The sequence below is a fragment of the Peromyscus eremicus genome, chromosome 15 (assembly GCF_949786415.1).
Source record: "Peromyscus eremicus chromosome 15, PerEre_H2_v1, whole genome shotgun sequence".
NCBI classification, from domain to species: domain Eukaryota; kingdom Metazoa; phylum Chordata; class Mammalia; order Rodentia; family Cricetidae; genus Peromyscus; species Peromyscus eremicus.
The window spans coordinates 86,563,750-86,580,745 of NC_081431.1; the positions used below are offsets into that span (position 1 = coordinate 86,563,750).

At 45.2% G+C, this 16,996-nt stretch overlaps 1 protein-coding gene across 1 annotated transcript in view; it reads right to left on the reverse strand.

Annotated features, from left to right (window-relative positions):
- Bcl2 (BCL2 apoptosis regulator) overlaps positions 1–13,648 on the reverse strand; it is a 171,296-nt gene extending 157,648 nt beyond the window's left edge. Inside the window, exon 1 of the mRNA XM_059280751.1 lies at positions 12,518–13,648. Coding sequence (XP_059136734.1) covers positions 12,518–13,291 — 774 coding nt within the window. The 5' untranslated portion in view covers positions 13,292–13,648. The remainder of the gene's footprint in view (positions 1–12,517) is intronic.
- Positions 13,649–16,996: the final 3,348 nt, after the last annotated feature.

Here is a 16,996-nt window from a genome sequence, read left to right on the forward strand (position 1 = left end):
TGCAGCGACACCCCAAGACACACAAGTTCACCTTGCCTTAGGGGTGTCCATTGCATGCAGCCTTCCTCACTCTGCAGCTCTCCTGCTCTCCTGCTGGTTACCCAGTTCCCGCTCAATGTCCTCACACTGCAGGACGCAAGGAGTGGAGGAGGAAGAGTCCTTGAGCATCGTGTTTTCCGTTTGAGCTCTAGTCCCCTAGAACAGCATCTGGTACACAATTTGCTTTGCTTTGTTGTTGTTTGAGACAAGGTCTCACTGTGCGACTCTGGCTATCCTGGACTCACTATGTAGACCAGGCAGGCTGGCCTCACATCAAAAGAGACACCTGCCTGCCTTTGCTTCTCTCAAGTACTGGGATTAAAGGTCTGCATCACAAGACCAGGCTGATCTTTAACTACCAACAATCCTCCAGCTCCAACCTCTTGAGTGCTGGAATTGCAGACATGGGCTACCACACCCAACAGTAAGAATTTTTTGCCACACTCTGGAGAGAACCCTCATGCTGCTGGGTAAATGCTCCTGTCCTGCACTAAACCCATAAATGCTTGTTGATGAGTGAAGTAGGATCAACGTGCACTTCAGTGTGACCCTAAGGATAACAGTGCCACCATTTTTTTTAATTTAATGAATGCTTGCCCATTTTTTACTGTTTACCTAGAGAAGAGCCCATTTTTAAAAGTAAATAAAAAACACAATTGCAGGTTAGGTAGTGACAAGCAACAGTCGTAACCTGTGGTAATCACCAGGCTCCACTCTCTCTGTGTTGACAGGGTGGGTGGGTAGTTTATAGAATTGTCTCATGGAGTATTACAGAGGTCTCCAATTAGTCTCTTAGGACTGTTCTTTTAGAAGCTACATGACCAAGACCAACTGGCTCACAAGTCCCCACAGGGTCTTGAGCTCATGTATGGACATCAAATGGGATTTCCCTCTGCAGCAAGTACAGAACCAAAGGAGGGAGAATAAGCAGGAGTGAGAGACTGTGTTATTGTGTGTCCCTCTCTCTCTTTCTCTCTGTGTGTACATGTGCGTGCAAGTGTGCGTGTGTGTGTGTGTGTGTGTGTGTGTGTGTGTGTGTGTGTTTGGTCTTGAGGAATCAATAACAGGTTAGGCATACATTCTATCATTAAGCCACATTTTAATTTCTGTGAGCAGTAGAGGATACAAATTTTCAAAATTAAATAGGTTTGATCAAATTCCTGTCGAGCAATCTGGTGTCTTAGGAAAACATACCAAGACAGCAGGTGGATCTGCTGGATGCTAAGAGCACCACCTCCCTTCTAAAGCACTGCTGGAAAGTTATCCCTTCTGGAGATGCAGGTAAGTGTGGGCCCGGAACCCGCAGAGAAGGCGGACTTCCTTCAGCATGTGCTTTCTTAGGCCCCCACACAGCAACTCTACAGAACAGTTTTGCTTTGTTTCACCTGTCACAGCTGCCTTTCATAACTGAATTTTCTTCCAAGAGAAGTGTATTAACTGATTTTAAAGGAGGTTATCCCATTGTGAATTCTAGCCACAGAAGTCTTCAACCAGACAATGTCAGTTTTGTTTAAGAGAGAGTGAGAGGGGGTGGCGGACTCATAAACAGTTAAAACAGCTATCATAGTGTTCTGAAAATAGTTATGGGGGAATTACTGTAGTGTAAAAGAAAATGAGTGAAACTTGAAATACGCAGCCCACCATCCCATCTTCCTTAATAACCTCTGCCTCCTACCCCATTCCTAACACACAACAGCCCACCCCTGCCATCCCCACTGTCGCTCCCTAGGTCAGGCACACAGTCTCTCACTGGCCATTCATTTCTCCTCAGTCTCAGCATCATCAGCTGTCTGAGGGTCTCAGACAAGCTGGTGTGGAAAGAGCCCTTGCAGCTGGCATGTACCAGCCTTCTCTCTGTCTTGGGTTCTCTGCTCCAGCCAGGCTGTACTCTTCAGTCCCTACAACCCATGCCAGCTGGTTACACAGTTCCCTCTTCATCAGGCTGGCTGTGCTCTTCCTTCAGTCTTCAGTATCCTGGAACTCCTTTCCAGCCTAACCAATGCCTCTGCTATACCTGCCCTCGTCTCCCTCAGCTGGAGGCATACTGGTCTACTCTGGCTGATTCAGGATCCCTACAACCCCTGGACGGAAAGTCGGACCATCTTGCTCTAGATCTGACCTATATACATGTGTTATCATTTAAATCAATATGGCATGCTACCCATAGGCTCAATTTGTTATTTTATTATTTTATCTTATATGTGTATGAATGTTTATTATCTTATATGTGTATGAATGTTTATTATCTTATATGTGTATGAATGTTTATCATCTTATATGTGTATGAATGTTTTGCCAGCATATATGTTTGTGTACCACTTGCATGCCTAGGGCTGGAAAAAGCCTGTGGAAGGCATTAGAACCACTGGAATTGGAATTACAGACAGTTGTTGGCCACTATGTGGGTGCTGGGAACCAAACCCAGTTTTTCTAGAAGAGTAAGCTAGTGCCGTTAACCACAGAGCCAGCTAGCTGTTCAGTCTCAGGCTCACATTTTAAATGCTTGGTCCCTATCTGGAAACTTCAGCAGGTGGGCCCTAGTTAGAGGAAGTAGATGATATGGGTCAGCTCTTGGGGTTATCCCATCCCTACCCCCCTATCTGTCAAGAGTAGTATCCACCACACACTCTCCACACCATGATGCTCTGCCCAAGTACCTGGGGCCAATCACTCACAAACTGAACCATGAGCACCGCCCCCCAATTCTCCTCCCTATGTCATTTCTGTTGGCATTACAGTCAACATTATACAAACATAATTACTACAGTGTATTGTGAAGAAGTCATATAAATTAATAGTTGATTTACTGTTCTATGTTCAGTAAATGCATGGTCAATTAAAAATTGTTCACTTAATGCCAAATGCAAAACTGCAAATTGGTCCTTAACAAACACGTAGAGGTTTTAAGACAAAGTCAAATGTCTCCACCCATATTACCCCTCCACTCAATGTCCCATGATTTTAAACCACTAATTTACTCATTGGTCATGCCCTTGAAACATTCCTTACAAAAGGCATTTTCAGATTCCAATGACATGGACTTTCATCAGTTACTTTTTAATCCAGCCAAATATTAAACGCTCACATTATCCAGATAAAGCTACTGATTTGCAGTGACAGCCTGTGTTATTCTCACACACAGGCCAAGCGTGGAATAGGAAACTAATAACCCCGTCACTGTATTCTCAAAGTATCATTTATGGGAAAGAAAACGACGACGTTCAAAGAAGCCTCGTGCAGTGGCTGCCATCGCTTCCCAGGGGCTGCAAGCTGGTGCAGAGCAGGGGAGCTCATTTTCTCACGGATATGGGCAAGCTCAAGATCGCTCTGTCAGTGGATGTATTCATTAAGAAGGAATCTGGCAGCTGTACAGGGGACAGATAGTTTGGAGACCAGGCCAATTATCTGGGTGTCCTTTATAATTTGAAGTTTCTGAATTCACTCAAAGATAAGCCACTTGAAGAGGGGCTGGCAATGGGAACGAGGCACAGATGGCTATAGAAGAAGAGAGGGAGGATGGGGGAGGGGAGACAGAAGAGAATTTGTTTGTGGTTTCATTCATGGGGACAAATCTGCAAGTTGACACATCCGTCGTTTTAAAAGCCCCTGGAGAAGTATGGTCACCCTTCATTACAAGTAAACAAGTCATATGATCTTTCTCAAACAGATGACAAATGATGAGCAACAAGGCTTTACATTTGTATTATGCCAAGAGATGAGGGTTCTCAAAACACAAATTCCTCCAGCTCTCAAAACCACAGATAGGCTATGAGGCTCGCTTGAACCAGAACACAAATGTAGCCAAAGCTACTGGGCCAATTGTGTTCTTGGTGACAGACCTGGTGCTCTTCCTATTGGTCAGTGTCTTTAGAAATGGAATCTCAAGTTCTCTCATCTTTGGGAATGCTGACCTGAACTGACTTCCAGCTTCAGTAGGCTGCTTGATTTTATTGGGGAAGATCATTATCTTCATGGCTTCATTGCAATTCTCTTAATATTTGAGTTACCATACTGATCAGAGCTAAAATCCACCTTTCTGCTTCTATGAGAACCTTGCACAAGCCTTGCATCCTTTAACGATAAGGTAACGAATAATCTCATACATCAAGACCTTCACAGTCTGGGTTAGATCTGAAACCTGAGAGGGCAAAGAAAGAAGAAACACGTCTATATTCTGTGTGCATATCACCCTGTATAAACAGATAGAATGTGACCATCTGCAATACCCACACTGACAGAATAATATCTGATGAATGTTTAATTGCAGAGTAAAATCCAGAAGATCTATCTTTATGAGATACTTCCTTAAGTCAAAGAAAGATAACAAGGAAAACATAGGTATGTTTTCTTCTTTTGTTTCTAATAAATATTAATTAACAAGTAGGATGTGATAGTTGGGCACACATCGCTCATTAAGAGACAGCACTATCTGGTTAGAATGAGCTAAACACCCAAAGTGCCTTTAACATATAATTTTATTAATTCACTCATTTCATAAACCTATTCTTTATTATAAAACACTTATTGTTTATATATGCAAGATGCCATATTGAATTTAATAGGATAAATTAGTTCACACAGGAGTTCCAGAGACTCCCAAAGTCCCTTGAATTTAGATTACAAATGGAGGGCCTAAGCAGCCAGCTGGACAACATTAGTTAATCTCAAGTTTAATTACTGTTTGTGAGTGGAAAGACAAGCTCAGAAAAGTAAACCTTTGGGCTGATCCTGAAGCCCCATCCACAGCACCCCCATAAAGACTGCTGGGAAAAGCTGCTGTGCTAACAACAGCAATCAAAGATGGCAGATCCAGCAGTAGTAGGGCCACTGGGGAGCAAGGGGAGCAAAGGGGCCCCCCTAAGCCCACATAGCTTAGGCATAAAGGCAGTTCATTTTTCACCTCAGGTTTTCCCTTGAGTGCCTGATCCTTAGGTCTCGCTGCTTACCTGGCTCTTCCACTTTGAATAGCCTCATAAGGAAGGGCCCAAGATGAACAAGTCAAACTCACTACATCTACCTGCCATGGCAAAGTGGGCTTCCGTTCTCTGGAAGGCCGTGGGTCTGGCTTCGTTTTGTTTCAGCCAGGGGTGTACTCCTCATGTCCTCTGATTCTTTCTGTTCCTCATTCCTCACAGAATCCAAATCTTTTGGTCCTACATCTTCACAGTTCCCACCTACCCAGCTTTTACACACCCCCATTCATAGTCCTGCCTGGTCTCTCTGGTTTAGCCTCAAGCATCATCAGTCTTCTCTAACATATACATTCTGCTCTGTCTTGGGATCCTTTCAACATCTACCAAGTTAAATACAACTCTCTTAGTTTAGGACCAAAGGCTACATTCGCAAGTTCTTCCCAGGATGTTCTCGATGCTCTAATCAAGCCAGACCTCCCAGTTCTCTAGGCCTGCTCGATAGCTCTGGGTCTCACTGCCTTAAATATTCCTTCCTCATATCTCTTATCTATTTTCCAAAGTTTGCTTCAAAACTGTCTCCCATATGGCACTCTCCACGTTCCATGTAGTGCCTTCTAACTAGATTAGATCTCTGTCAGCTAAAAATGACAAGGACTTCGGCTACTTCAGATTTGCTCATCTGAATGTTTGTGCTTTAAAACACTTACTAACCAAAACACACTGAGCTTTTTATATGCAGGTGCCCAATAAATATTTTTCTCTGTGAAAACAAAAAAGCTAATATGTATGTTTTCCTAAATAACAAGAGCCTTTAAATCCTCCCATGCCCACGGTGGTTCTGGATGCTGGGCACTTGAGTTAAGGTTCACGGACAGTCGCTCCTTTTTCCTAACGCCTCCTCAGATAATCTTACTCTGGAACTGCTGCCATTTCGACGTTCAGTAAGTGGCTCTGCCTCGATATTCTCACAATTTTGTTATAAAATACTTTCAAACCTCTTCTCTGTGTATTGAGTGAAAAAAAGGAGAAGAAAAGAATGATGGCAAAACCCCAAAAAGGAAGCAGCTAGCGGTGGCCCCGGAGCTTTAAATGGAGAGGTGCCGAGCTGCCCTCCTGAATGGAACCATCCCCCACCGTACGTGATAAATCAGCCTGTACAGTTGGCGACACAACTCTCAGCTGGTTTCATTTCTACCCTAATTATAACAAGGATGTGCATTATATACTAGATAAGCACTGGACTAAGAGGACAAAGAATATGTTCTGTCTTCTTTTGGGAATTTCAGATGTAGGTGAGAGGGGAAGGTTGGCTAAAATTCAATTTCAGACTCAATAACATAGTATAAAGTTCACCATGCTACAAAGCAGAAGTCTTAGCGCCTATTATGAAGAGCTGGAAATAGGCAACAAAACACAACCTGCAACTTGGACCTTGTTTGGAGTACTGCACATTAACACCTGCGAACTCCTCATCATTCTTTTGCAGCCAGACTGTCCTTTGGATAGCTTAAAATGGAGAGATATAGTAATTGGGACTGTCACAAGAAAAGGCATTGTGGTCTCAATGGAAAAGTCTCCCTTGAACAACTACAGCTTCTCCAGACACAGTGGTTCCCCAGCTGTTTTCAGGGGCTGTACTAAAGAGCGGAGGGAGTCAGTCATGAGCTTCTGACTCATGATGCTAAAACCCCAGAGAGCAGATTATTAACTAAAAAGGGAATATTTTCTAGCCCCCAAATCCTAAAGGCAAAACAAAGAGTGACGCAGAAATGCAATGTTTCCTACTGGTTTGTTGTGGAAGTTTCTGCTCCACATGTGATGTGTAAAGGAAGGTGTGTTCGCTTCCATGGTTAACCTCCTCATGGAATGTGCTAGATCACCCAGGAGCATCACCCAAGGAGCCAAACCAAAGTGGCCACACCAGCAAGTCATCGAGATTCCCTTTCAAACACGTTGAAGGGCAAGTTTGGGGAAGTAGTCTTTACAATAGGTTACCTTACTTTAGGTAGTCAAGGCATTTGCAAAGCTCAATAGTCCTCTGGAATCACCCACTGAAGGGATCCCAGCAAGTCAAAACTATGCCAGCTGATGCTCTTCTCTGCTTGGAGTTGGAGTTTGTGATCTCTGGAGTGAAGGAGCAGCACCTGTCAGTGGAATCTTTACCTTCCTCTCTGCCTGTGGCAAGATCAGGGTCTGGTGAGCTATATGGTGGCTTTAGTGAAATTTCACTATCTTCTACCTCCTGGAAGAATCTAAATACAATGCCATGTTCTCCATGTGAATTCTACCCTTCAACTGTTGCGTAGTGACAAGGAGCTATATCCAGGGAACCTATGAGAAAATCTAAAAAGCCTTAGACACAGAAACCATCATTGACCTCACTAGAGGTCAGTGCTGGCACTATACATCTAGCCCTTCAAAACAGCCACCTGCACAAGGCCTTAGAGGAAGGAAAAGAACCTTTTAAAGTTAAAATTTTCCCCATCTGCATTTAAGGAAAGAGGCCACGGGTACCGTACATTGTTGCTTAGGAACGCAGTGCGAGTAAGTACGAATTCCTGTGAATTGTGAATCACGTTTCAGAAGAGAACAGCTGATAACAGCATAGTACTAGGACTGGAACCAGAGCCAAAGAGAGGCTTTTCTTTTTCTCAAAGGTGCGGGGCGGCGGGGTTGTCTCTAGTCTGGTTCAAAATGTACTTGTATCTTTCTGTGTAAGAGAAAGAATTATTTAAGACACTTCTTCAGATTACCATGTTCTAATTAGAGCAAGCTTTGATTGTCTTTTCCTTAAAACATGTTAATGGAATTCTTTAAAGACTGTAGACTAGCATTTATTAAATCTAATGTGCATAAACCATGTTCAGTGGATCACTATTTAAAAAGGGAATCCCCCACCTTTCAGTTCTGTGAATCCTATGTCTACATGGAACGGTTATTTTTTTTAATTATGTGCATTTGGCCCCTGATTTAAATCAGCCCGAGGCACACACGAACAACCGTGTGGTTAGAAATAACTTTACGATCAGGCTGATGCGCATGCAAAACCCGGACTTGCTTTTTCTTTCTAAGTCCAGGCTCTCGCTCATGGGACTCCTGGTTACTATGCGTTCACTAAGACACAGAAAGCCCTAGCCTGTGATTTATCCAGGCTGGGGTAGCTTTCCTTCCCATGTGCCTGGCACACGGGAAACTTGCCATCTTGTCTGCTGGAAACTCAGTCCTCGAACACTTCTCCACCTGCTTAGATGTTAAGGGAGCATGTCTGAGTTAAGCTGAGAAGAATGAAAGACAAACTTCATAGGACGCTGAACTCACTGAGTGGTCTCCCTACACAGTCAGGGGCTGGGGTGACCAGACTGAAAGGTCACAGCCATACCTGAAAAAGGTAATATCAGATTACCTTAAAAAGGTTTAACAGAACCTTTGACTCTCAATAAACCTCTAGGGGGGGAAAGAACCTTCGTACTTGTACACAACAAAGACAGTGCTGTTTTCTTGTACAAATGCATTCCTTTGTTAAGTTGCTACAAAGACCAGTGAGTGTCCTTGAAGCAACAGAGGTGGAGCTCCAGGTGGGAGCCACTGTGATGCACAAGACTCACCCATGCTGCTTCGTGCGTGGATTTATCATCCCTCCAAGACACAAAACAGGATAAGGATGAGAAAAAAAAAAAAGAAGAATGACAAGAATTTGGCTTGCTTCCCACCCCCCCCACCCCTGCCCGCCCCTTTGTCTGTAGATTTCTGTTACATGGTAGCTATGTGTGGCCTATGGAGTTTAAGCAATGTGACATGTACCAGTTCCATCAAGGGGGCTTAAAATGAACAATCTGCTCTTTTTAGAAAGCACAACTAAAAGAATAGGACACACAAAAGAAATGTTTTCTGTGGATACTAAATAGCAACAAAAACTCCAACACAGAACAGAGAACTGAGTGAACTGAAAACTTGTATGATGTTCCAGAAACATAACCACTCAACATCACATGACCAAAACCTCTAAGACCAATAACATGATTTTCTTTTCTACAAAATAAATTATTGAAAGTAGTCATGGGATTCCTAGCAGACAGAGATACACAGTTTCCCAAGGAAAGTTCATCAGGGAATGTATTATTTAAGACTGGATCATCATAATGCTATTTTTAATCCTATCATTTTGCTGCCAAAACTGGCCATGGCAGCTGATACTGGCCACTAGAAAAATGATGCTCTTTCATGGAGCTCATCCACTGTCATGAGAATGGTAATGTTTTCAGTTAGTCAAATGTTTTGGTGGATATGAACTATATTCAGAAAGGGGAAACTACTTGCTAACTACCTAATAAAAGGGAAGCTGACCTCTACTGGGTACATAGAAATGAGTTTCCCTTTAGTTGAAGAAGAAAAGCTATCTCACTTTAACGAGGCCAAAAATGCCAATGCAAACTCATAACCACCATGAGAAACATTCTTGAGAGAAGTCGATTGTGGATGTTTAACTTTCCTCTCGCCTTCATTCTCTGCTTCTTCTGGGGGTCAGATTGCTGTAGTGGACATCTGGGAAACAGGATGCCAGGTAACATTCTGGACCTGGTGGCCACTGGAAAGAGGTCTACAGAGTCTGTCACAGGATTGATCATTCAAAAAGCAAACAAAATAACAAACAAAAAACCCACTCACACGCAGAAAGACTCAAGCATAACAGCCTGCACCTCCGACTTCAATGCACAGAGAAACCAAATGTCCGACTCAGTGGCACTAAACCAAAGCCTGAGATTCTCTGCCCAAGAAGGTCCCACGTGAGACCCATGCTACTTATCTGTAGGGCCTGGGACATTTTCTAGAGTTGCTGCTGTCCCCCTGTTCTAAATTTTTTGCCTTTCTCTAGACAGCACACAGGCCCTTATTCAGACCTGGGGATAAGCCAAACTCTGCCTTATACCCAATTGTTTCTTTATTCTTTGTTTAATTTGCAGGTTCTGGGACCCTCTATCAGGAGCTGGTCATTTCAAGGACTGTTTTCTCTGTAATAAGCATGGAATAGTCTTCCCCAGCCATGGAGCACTCTGCTTCAAGTGTTCTATATAGTTCTCTAGATGAGCTGCTCCACTGACCATGGGAAGTTATTCCCACCACTCACATCGTTTACTCATGTCAAGAAAATAAGCTCTCTGCTGAAACTTAGCTATTGTTATTAAAATGTCACTGCAATATGCAACATACTAGAGGTACAATCCTGAGTAATATAAAGTTAAAGGGAAATCTATAAGCCAAATGCCTAAAACAAAAATTTAAATTAATAAGACACATTTGAAACCACAGGCTGATAGACCAATCACTAAGAGCTTCAAATTCTACCACTTTTACTCCAAGGTGCTTACATAAGGTTCTATTTTCTGATACATACTCCTTTCTTGTCAATTCCTTTCTTTTCCGGCATAGTCATCCATTTATGTGTTGTTCTGAAAATTATTATACACTTTTTTTTTTTACCATCAGCCATTTGTGGTTCTCTATGACTTATGTTTGCTATAAGAGGCTTTGTCAAAAAAAAAAGTTTTTATCATCTCTTCCAGTATGCCATTGTGGATAGGTTTCATAACACGAAGCCTATGCGTTTATCAGCCTCAGATACCTGCTGACCACAAAGACATCATCTCTTCCAGTATGCCATTGTGGATAGGTTTCATAACACGAAGCCTATGCGTTTATCAGCCTCAGATACCTGCTGACCACAAAGACAGGACCTACAACAAAATCTTGATGACGAGCACAGGAAAAAGAGATGCTTCATTTAAAAAGAAACCTCAGTCTTCTGCTTGTCGACAAATTACAGCCCGACAACAGAGGTCAGTTTGTATCTGAAGTTCCATCAAAAACATATGGTCCTGTTTCCCATATTTTTATTAACCTGATAGTGAATACCACACACTCACTGCCTTGGATTTCCTTGAAGCAGAAAGAAACACATTTATTTTTTTCATAAAAATACGAAATAAAACTATTAAATTGTTTTACTTTGGCTTTAAAATTATTCTTTTGGAGCCTGAAGTCCCCACCTCTGAATACAGTGGCTAAAAAATCAGCCCACCTACTCAACTAAACATCTAACAAAATTAGTTTCCATTCTTCAGCCAATTCTTTCAGCACTGCTAACAATCTGATCATGTGGGACGTCAACAAACAAGCAATTCACAAAGAGCATGTGACTCTCAGGCATTTCAACTTGGATATTTGAGTTAATTTTACTTTTAAACCTTGAACAGTGCCATCAATATTTTGTCAACTTTGGCCAAATAAGATCAGATGTTCACATCAATCATCTATTTTTCTTGGCTTTTTCTTTTTGGGACCCATAAATATTAGCACATCTTGCAAACTGTAGTAAAAACATAATATGTTTCTAGGCATTTGATCTATGTGTGGTCAATTATAGACTTTTTGTTCCTGTTCAGTGCTATAAAACAATAGTCATTCTCTTGAGACTATCCAAGACAAAACTACAATGAAAATCCTTTTCATTAAACCAAAATCTTTAAAAAATGTCAGACAATAATTATTGCTTTTTCATAACTTAATTATTTTAGGTATAACAAGCTTTGAGTCTGCTCCCCACCCCCTACCCCCAAAGAACCAGGGAAAAGCTTAAATCTCATGGTAAAATAATGGAAGCTTGACCTCCCAAGATACCAGAAAACTATCACCCCACAGACACTCATCAAAGCTACGGATACTAAGCATTTCAACTTAAGTCAGGGCTGGACACTTCATAGCTAAGTGTTACTATTCCTTTCGCAGACACCCTAGATGCAAGTGGATTCAGCAGTAGAGATCGAAAAATGATGTAGATTGTGGGTAGAGATAAGTCAAGGATATTAAAGTGGATGTAAACTTCTAAATCATGTGTGAGTTACAGAAGGCAGTCTGGAGCCCCTGTGGACTCACTGATGGAACAGAGCACCCACAGCCTGTTCTTCAGGGTGCACACACACCATGCCCACTGAGACTGCTGCACAGACCGGAGTCTACAAACATCCATGAATATCAGCTTACCTTTTTTACAAGCTTAGCTATGATTTCCAGGAAAGGGGGCTGTATTGTTTTTCTTTGGGAAAAATGTTCCCAAGTGAGTCGGAAAAGGTATGCCTGCGTCCTCTGGTGGAGCCTGTTTGTCCAGTTGGACCTTCTCAGTTGCCAGTCCACCAGAAGAGCTAAAGATGCACAGGCCAAGAGAGAAAGCTGGAGGTCTGGTTCCTCCACAGGACCCAAAACATCTGCAACAAGCTACTCAGACTTTATGTAACTCTGGGAGTCACTGGAGGAGTACCATTTATCTCCAACTCCTACTAGATCAAAAATGCTGGACCTTTGCTCTTTCACATCCTGTAGGCAGGACCTAGCACAGTGTTGGCGGGGTGTTATCTGACCACAAGAAGGGGCTCAGGGAAGCAAAGCTTAAAACTCCATTTTAGTTCATTGGCTCAATGGCTCACTTTGACCCAGGATCCACTCACACCCCAACCTCTGCATCTCGGCCTTGAGAGCAAAGCCTAGACTCATTCAGCCAGACATGCACCTACCCAGCCTCCGTTATCCTGGATCCAGGTGTGCAGATGCCGGTTCAGGTACTCAGTCATCCACAGGGCGATGTTGTCCACCAGGGGTGACATCTCCCTGTTGACGCTCTCCACACACATGACCCCACCGAACTCAAAGAAGGCCACAATCCTCCCCCAGTTCACCCCATCCCTGAAGAGTTCTTCCACCACCGTGGCAAAGCGTCCCCTCGCGGTGAAGGGCGTCAGGTGCAGCTGACTGGACATCTCCGCGAAGTCGCGACGATAGCGACGGGAGAAGTCATCCCCAGCCCGGCGGAGGGTCAGGTGGACCACAGGTGGCACCGGGCTGAGCGCAGGTCCAGCGGTGGCGACTATGGGCCGTAGTGGCGACGTCCTGGCAGCCGTGTCCCGCTGCACAGCCGGCGTTGGGTTGCTCTCGGGCTGGAAGGAGAAGGTGCCAGGGGTGGGGGCGGCCCCCAGGGGCGCGGTGTCGGCATCTCCCGCATCCCACTCGTAGCCCCTCTGTGACAGCTTATAATGGATGTACTTCATGACGATCTCCCGGTTATCATACCCTGTTCTCCCGGCTTGCGCCATCCTTCCCCGAAAAAAGCTGCAGGTACCAACAGCACTTCTGGTCCCGACTCCCGCCCCACGGCCCCAAAAGGAAAAAAAGAAAGAAAGAAAGAGAGAACAGTTATAATCCAGTTCTATTGGATGTGCTTTTGCATTCTTGGATGAGGGGGTGTCTTCAGTCACGCGGAACACTTGATTCTGGTGTTTCCCCCTTGGCATGAGATGCAGGAAATTTTTATTCAAATTCCTTTTGGTTCTTTATTTCATGAGGCACATTATTTATTAAGCTTTGTTAATATCAGTCTACTTCCTCCGCAATGCTGAAAGGTGAGGGGGGCGGGACGACCTAGCAAGTTAAAATCAGGTGTGTTCTCCTTTATATACTCAGGGGAGGAAGGGCATATCCGCTACAAGTTACATGCTAAAGAGAATGCATTAAACTGTCTGGAAATTAAATTTGCTCGAATGCATTTAAAGTAAAAAAAAAAAATTCAAATGCGTCCCTTGAAAGTTACATTAAATCAAATTCCTGTGCAAAAAAACTTACTGTATTTTTTAAGGACGGCATGGTCTTCTGTCAAGTTTCCCTTTTTTTTTTTTTTTTTTTTTTTTTTTTGGTAAAACCCAAACAAATACTAAGGCAGCGACACCAGCGATCTTCGGAAGTCTCCTTGTATAAGCTTCTTTGAAACTTGCAATGAATCAGGAGTTGGCGGGGTGGGGTAGCTAGGTGGAGTAAAAATCAGGAGGGTTTCCAGATTGCGTCCCCACACTTCGGCTTCACTGAAAATGTCAACCCGTTGGAATCCCTACCGGAGATCTCAAGAGCACGACAGCAGGGCCAAAAAGGCAGCGGTGGCGGCAGATGAATTACAATGTCCAGTCCAGCATTTGCAGAAGTCCTGTGATTTCCCCGTCTTCTCGGCAATTTGCACTCGCACACACACGCTCGAGCGCAGGCATGGATCGGTATCCACCGGATTGCTTCAGCCCTCCACGGTAGAGAGACACGCGAGGGGGACGATGGAAGAGCGTGGGGGAACGGGGACGAGAATCCTCTTCTGATTAAACTCCGAAAGGCCAATGCGTTTTCCGAAAAACGGGGGGGAAAGCAGCTTGATAAATGCAGGCAGGGACGCGCTGGGGCGGCCGGTGCCGAGCGAGCAGCCCGCGCGCTGTGTGTGGTGCGCTGCGGGAGAAGAAGGTGGGGGAGGGTTTGCCCCCCCTCTTTTTCCTAAAAAGGATGACTGCTACGAAGTCCCCCCCCCCGGCCCCCTCTTCCGCTGCACCCCACCGGCGCACCCCGCCTCCGGGCTGCGCACCCTTTCTCCTCCTCCGCTCCGTGCGGCGCTGGCCGCCTCCTCCTCGCGCTCACGCGGCGCAGCCGGCTCGGCGGTGACTGCTGCGGCCGGGGAGGGCCCGGACACCTCGGTGGCGGCGGCGGCTGCTCTGCGGGGACCCGGACGCAGGGCGGGAGGGCGGTCCGGGGAGGAAGGGGGCGGGCGCGGGGCTGGGGGCCCGGCCTCTTACTTCATTCTCCGCCGGAGCGCCTGGTTTCCTGTAGTACGTCATGTTCATTCAAAAAAAGAAGAAAGAAAGAGCCCTCCTCTGAGCGCCCGCCCGCCGCCTCCGCCCGCCCGCCCGCCTCCCGGGTTAAAGGCGCCGCGGCCGCCCGGGGGAGTGCGCGCCGGGCCGCGGACACTGGCCTGGGTGGCGGCCACCCGCGGGCTTCGCTGGGCTCGGGACGGTGGGTGGCGCGGGCCTCCCGTGCTGCTGCGGCTCGGTGGGTGTGTGAAGGGCCTCCTCGGGCCTGTGGGACTGGCTGCTGGGTGGACGCGCCCATAGCAAGGGCCGGGCAAGTGGCAAGTCGCATGGACCCTTTCTACCCGACTGTGGGGTGTACACAAATTGCATGGATCTTTTCTAACGTGGACTGTGTGCACAAGCGCATGGACCTTCTCTGTGTAGTGTGTGCACAGTCACATGGACCCTTTCTAACCGCGTGCATGGGGTATGCACAATCCAATAGACCCTTTCTAACTGCACGTGTAGTGTGTGCACAGTCATTGTGTGTGTGTGTGCACAGTTGCTTGGACCTTTTGTAACTGCATGTGTAGTGTGCACAGCCACATGGCCCTATTTCTGTGTGTGGTGAGTATACAGTCTCAGGAACCTTTTCTGTGTGCACAGTCCCAGGAACCCTTTCTAATCATGTGTGTAGGGTGTGCACAATCAAATAGACCTTTTCTAACTGCATGTGTAGCACGTGCACAGTCACATGGCCCTTTTTTGTGTGATGTGAACCTTTTCTGTGTATAGTGTGTACACACTTGAATGAACCCTAACTGCACAAGCACTGTGGGCACAATTTCATGGAGCCTTTCAAACTGTGTGTGTAGTATGTGCACAGTAGCCAACGCTAAGCATGTGTGCAGTGTACCTACAATCACATAGACCCTTTAAACTGTGTATTGTGCACAACCACATGCAGTATGTGTATGAAATCATACAGAACCTCAGCCAACCATGTGGGTAGTATACACAAACAAAAACACTGTTACCAGCTCTCAATGGCCAGAGAGATTACTGACCCCAGAACAGTGGTACCCGTGCTACGCTTGGGTGAAGAGAGGTGACTTCCAGCAGTCTCCCTTATATAAATTGCAAATGAAATAATCAGAATAATTAAAGTTAGAATGCTTGTTTCCTAGGGCTTCTGAGTCCAACACCACAAGTGGTGTGACTTAGGTCTGAGTACTCCTTCTCACACCTGTTGAAGGGCAGAACCAGCAAGGCATGCTGCTCAGAGTCTGTCTCTTCTTGTCTCTTCTTAGTCTGCTGGTGGCCCACAGCCCCTGGTGCTCCCTGGCTTGTTAAAGAATAGCCAAGGGAAATCCCAAGTGGTATGTTGAGAACACCTCATGAGCACCTAGGCCCTTTTAACCTGCATCTCTGCAAACGCATCTTGGTGACCAAGGATAGACCTAACTCTTGGTGGACCACTGAAGAGAGGAGAGCAGCCTGTATTGAGAGCTTTAAGATAATTCAGTAACCATTTCTCCTAGGCACTGGGTGGAGGCTGGACCCTAGAGTGCTTTCCATCTTTCAAGCCCATGATCCTAACATGGGACAGGTAAGGTTTTGAATGTCCTCAGCTCTGATTAGCAGCCAACCTGAGAGGGTCTCACCCCAGAAAACACTGTCACCGGTATGAACAGTTGGGAAGAGAGATCGAATGGATAAATAAAGCACCAAGAAGAACTGTTCATTCACAGCACAGCAGATTGCTGCGTGGGGCTCAAGGACAAACCACATGTGAAGGGTGGACAAGTACCAAGGGATTGCTGGATTACTGTGGTCATAGAAACAGGAAGATGCCTACTATGAGGTATATAAACACACTCAGACACCATCTTTTCCTCCTTCCAAGTCTAAAGGGATTAAGTTTTTATTTTATGTATTTGGTTAGTTACATTAAAAAATTTTTTGTGTGTGTACCTGGTATGAGGTGGTGGGGAGTATATGCCATGGCGCACACGTGAAGGACAGAGGACAACACTGTGGAGTATGCTCTCCCCTTCTACCTTTATTTATTAACTTATTTATTTATTTGAGGCAAGGTCAAATATGTAGCCCAGGTGGGCCTTGAACTTGCTATGTAATAAAAGATAAACTTAACAATTTTCCTGCCTCCACCTCCAGAATGCTAGGATTACAGGCATGAACAATGACCCATTTGTGTGGTGGTGGGGTTAAAATTAGGGCTTTGTGTATGCTAGGCAAGCACTGTACCAACTGAGCTACATCCTCAGCCCCTAAAGCGTGTGTGTGTGTGTGTGTGTGTGTGTGTGTGTGTGTGTGTGTGTGTGTACATTTTATATATAGCACATCGCATTTTTGGGTGGGTCATTCATCTCACCCTGT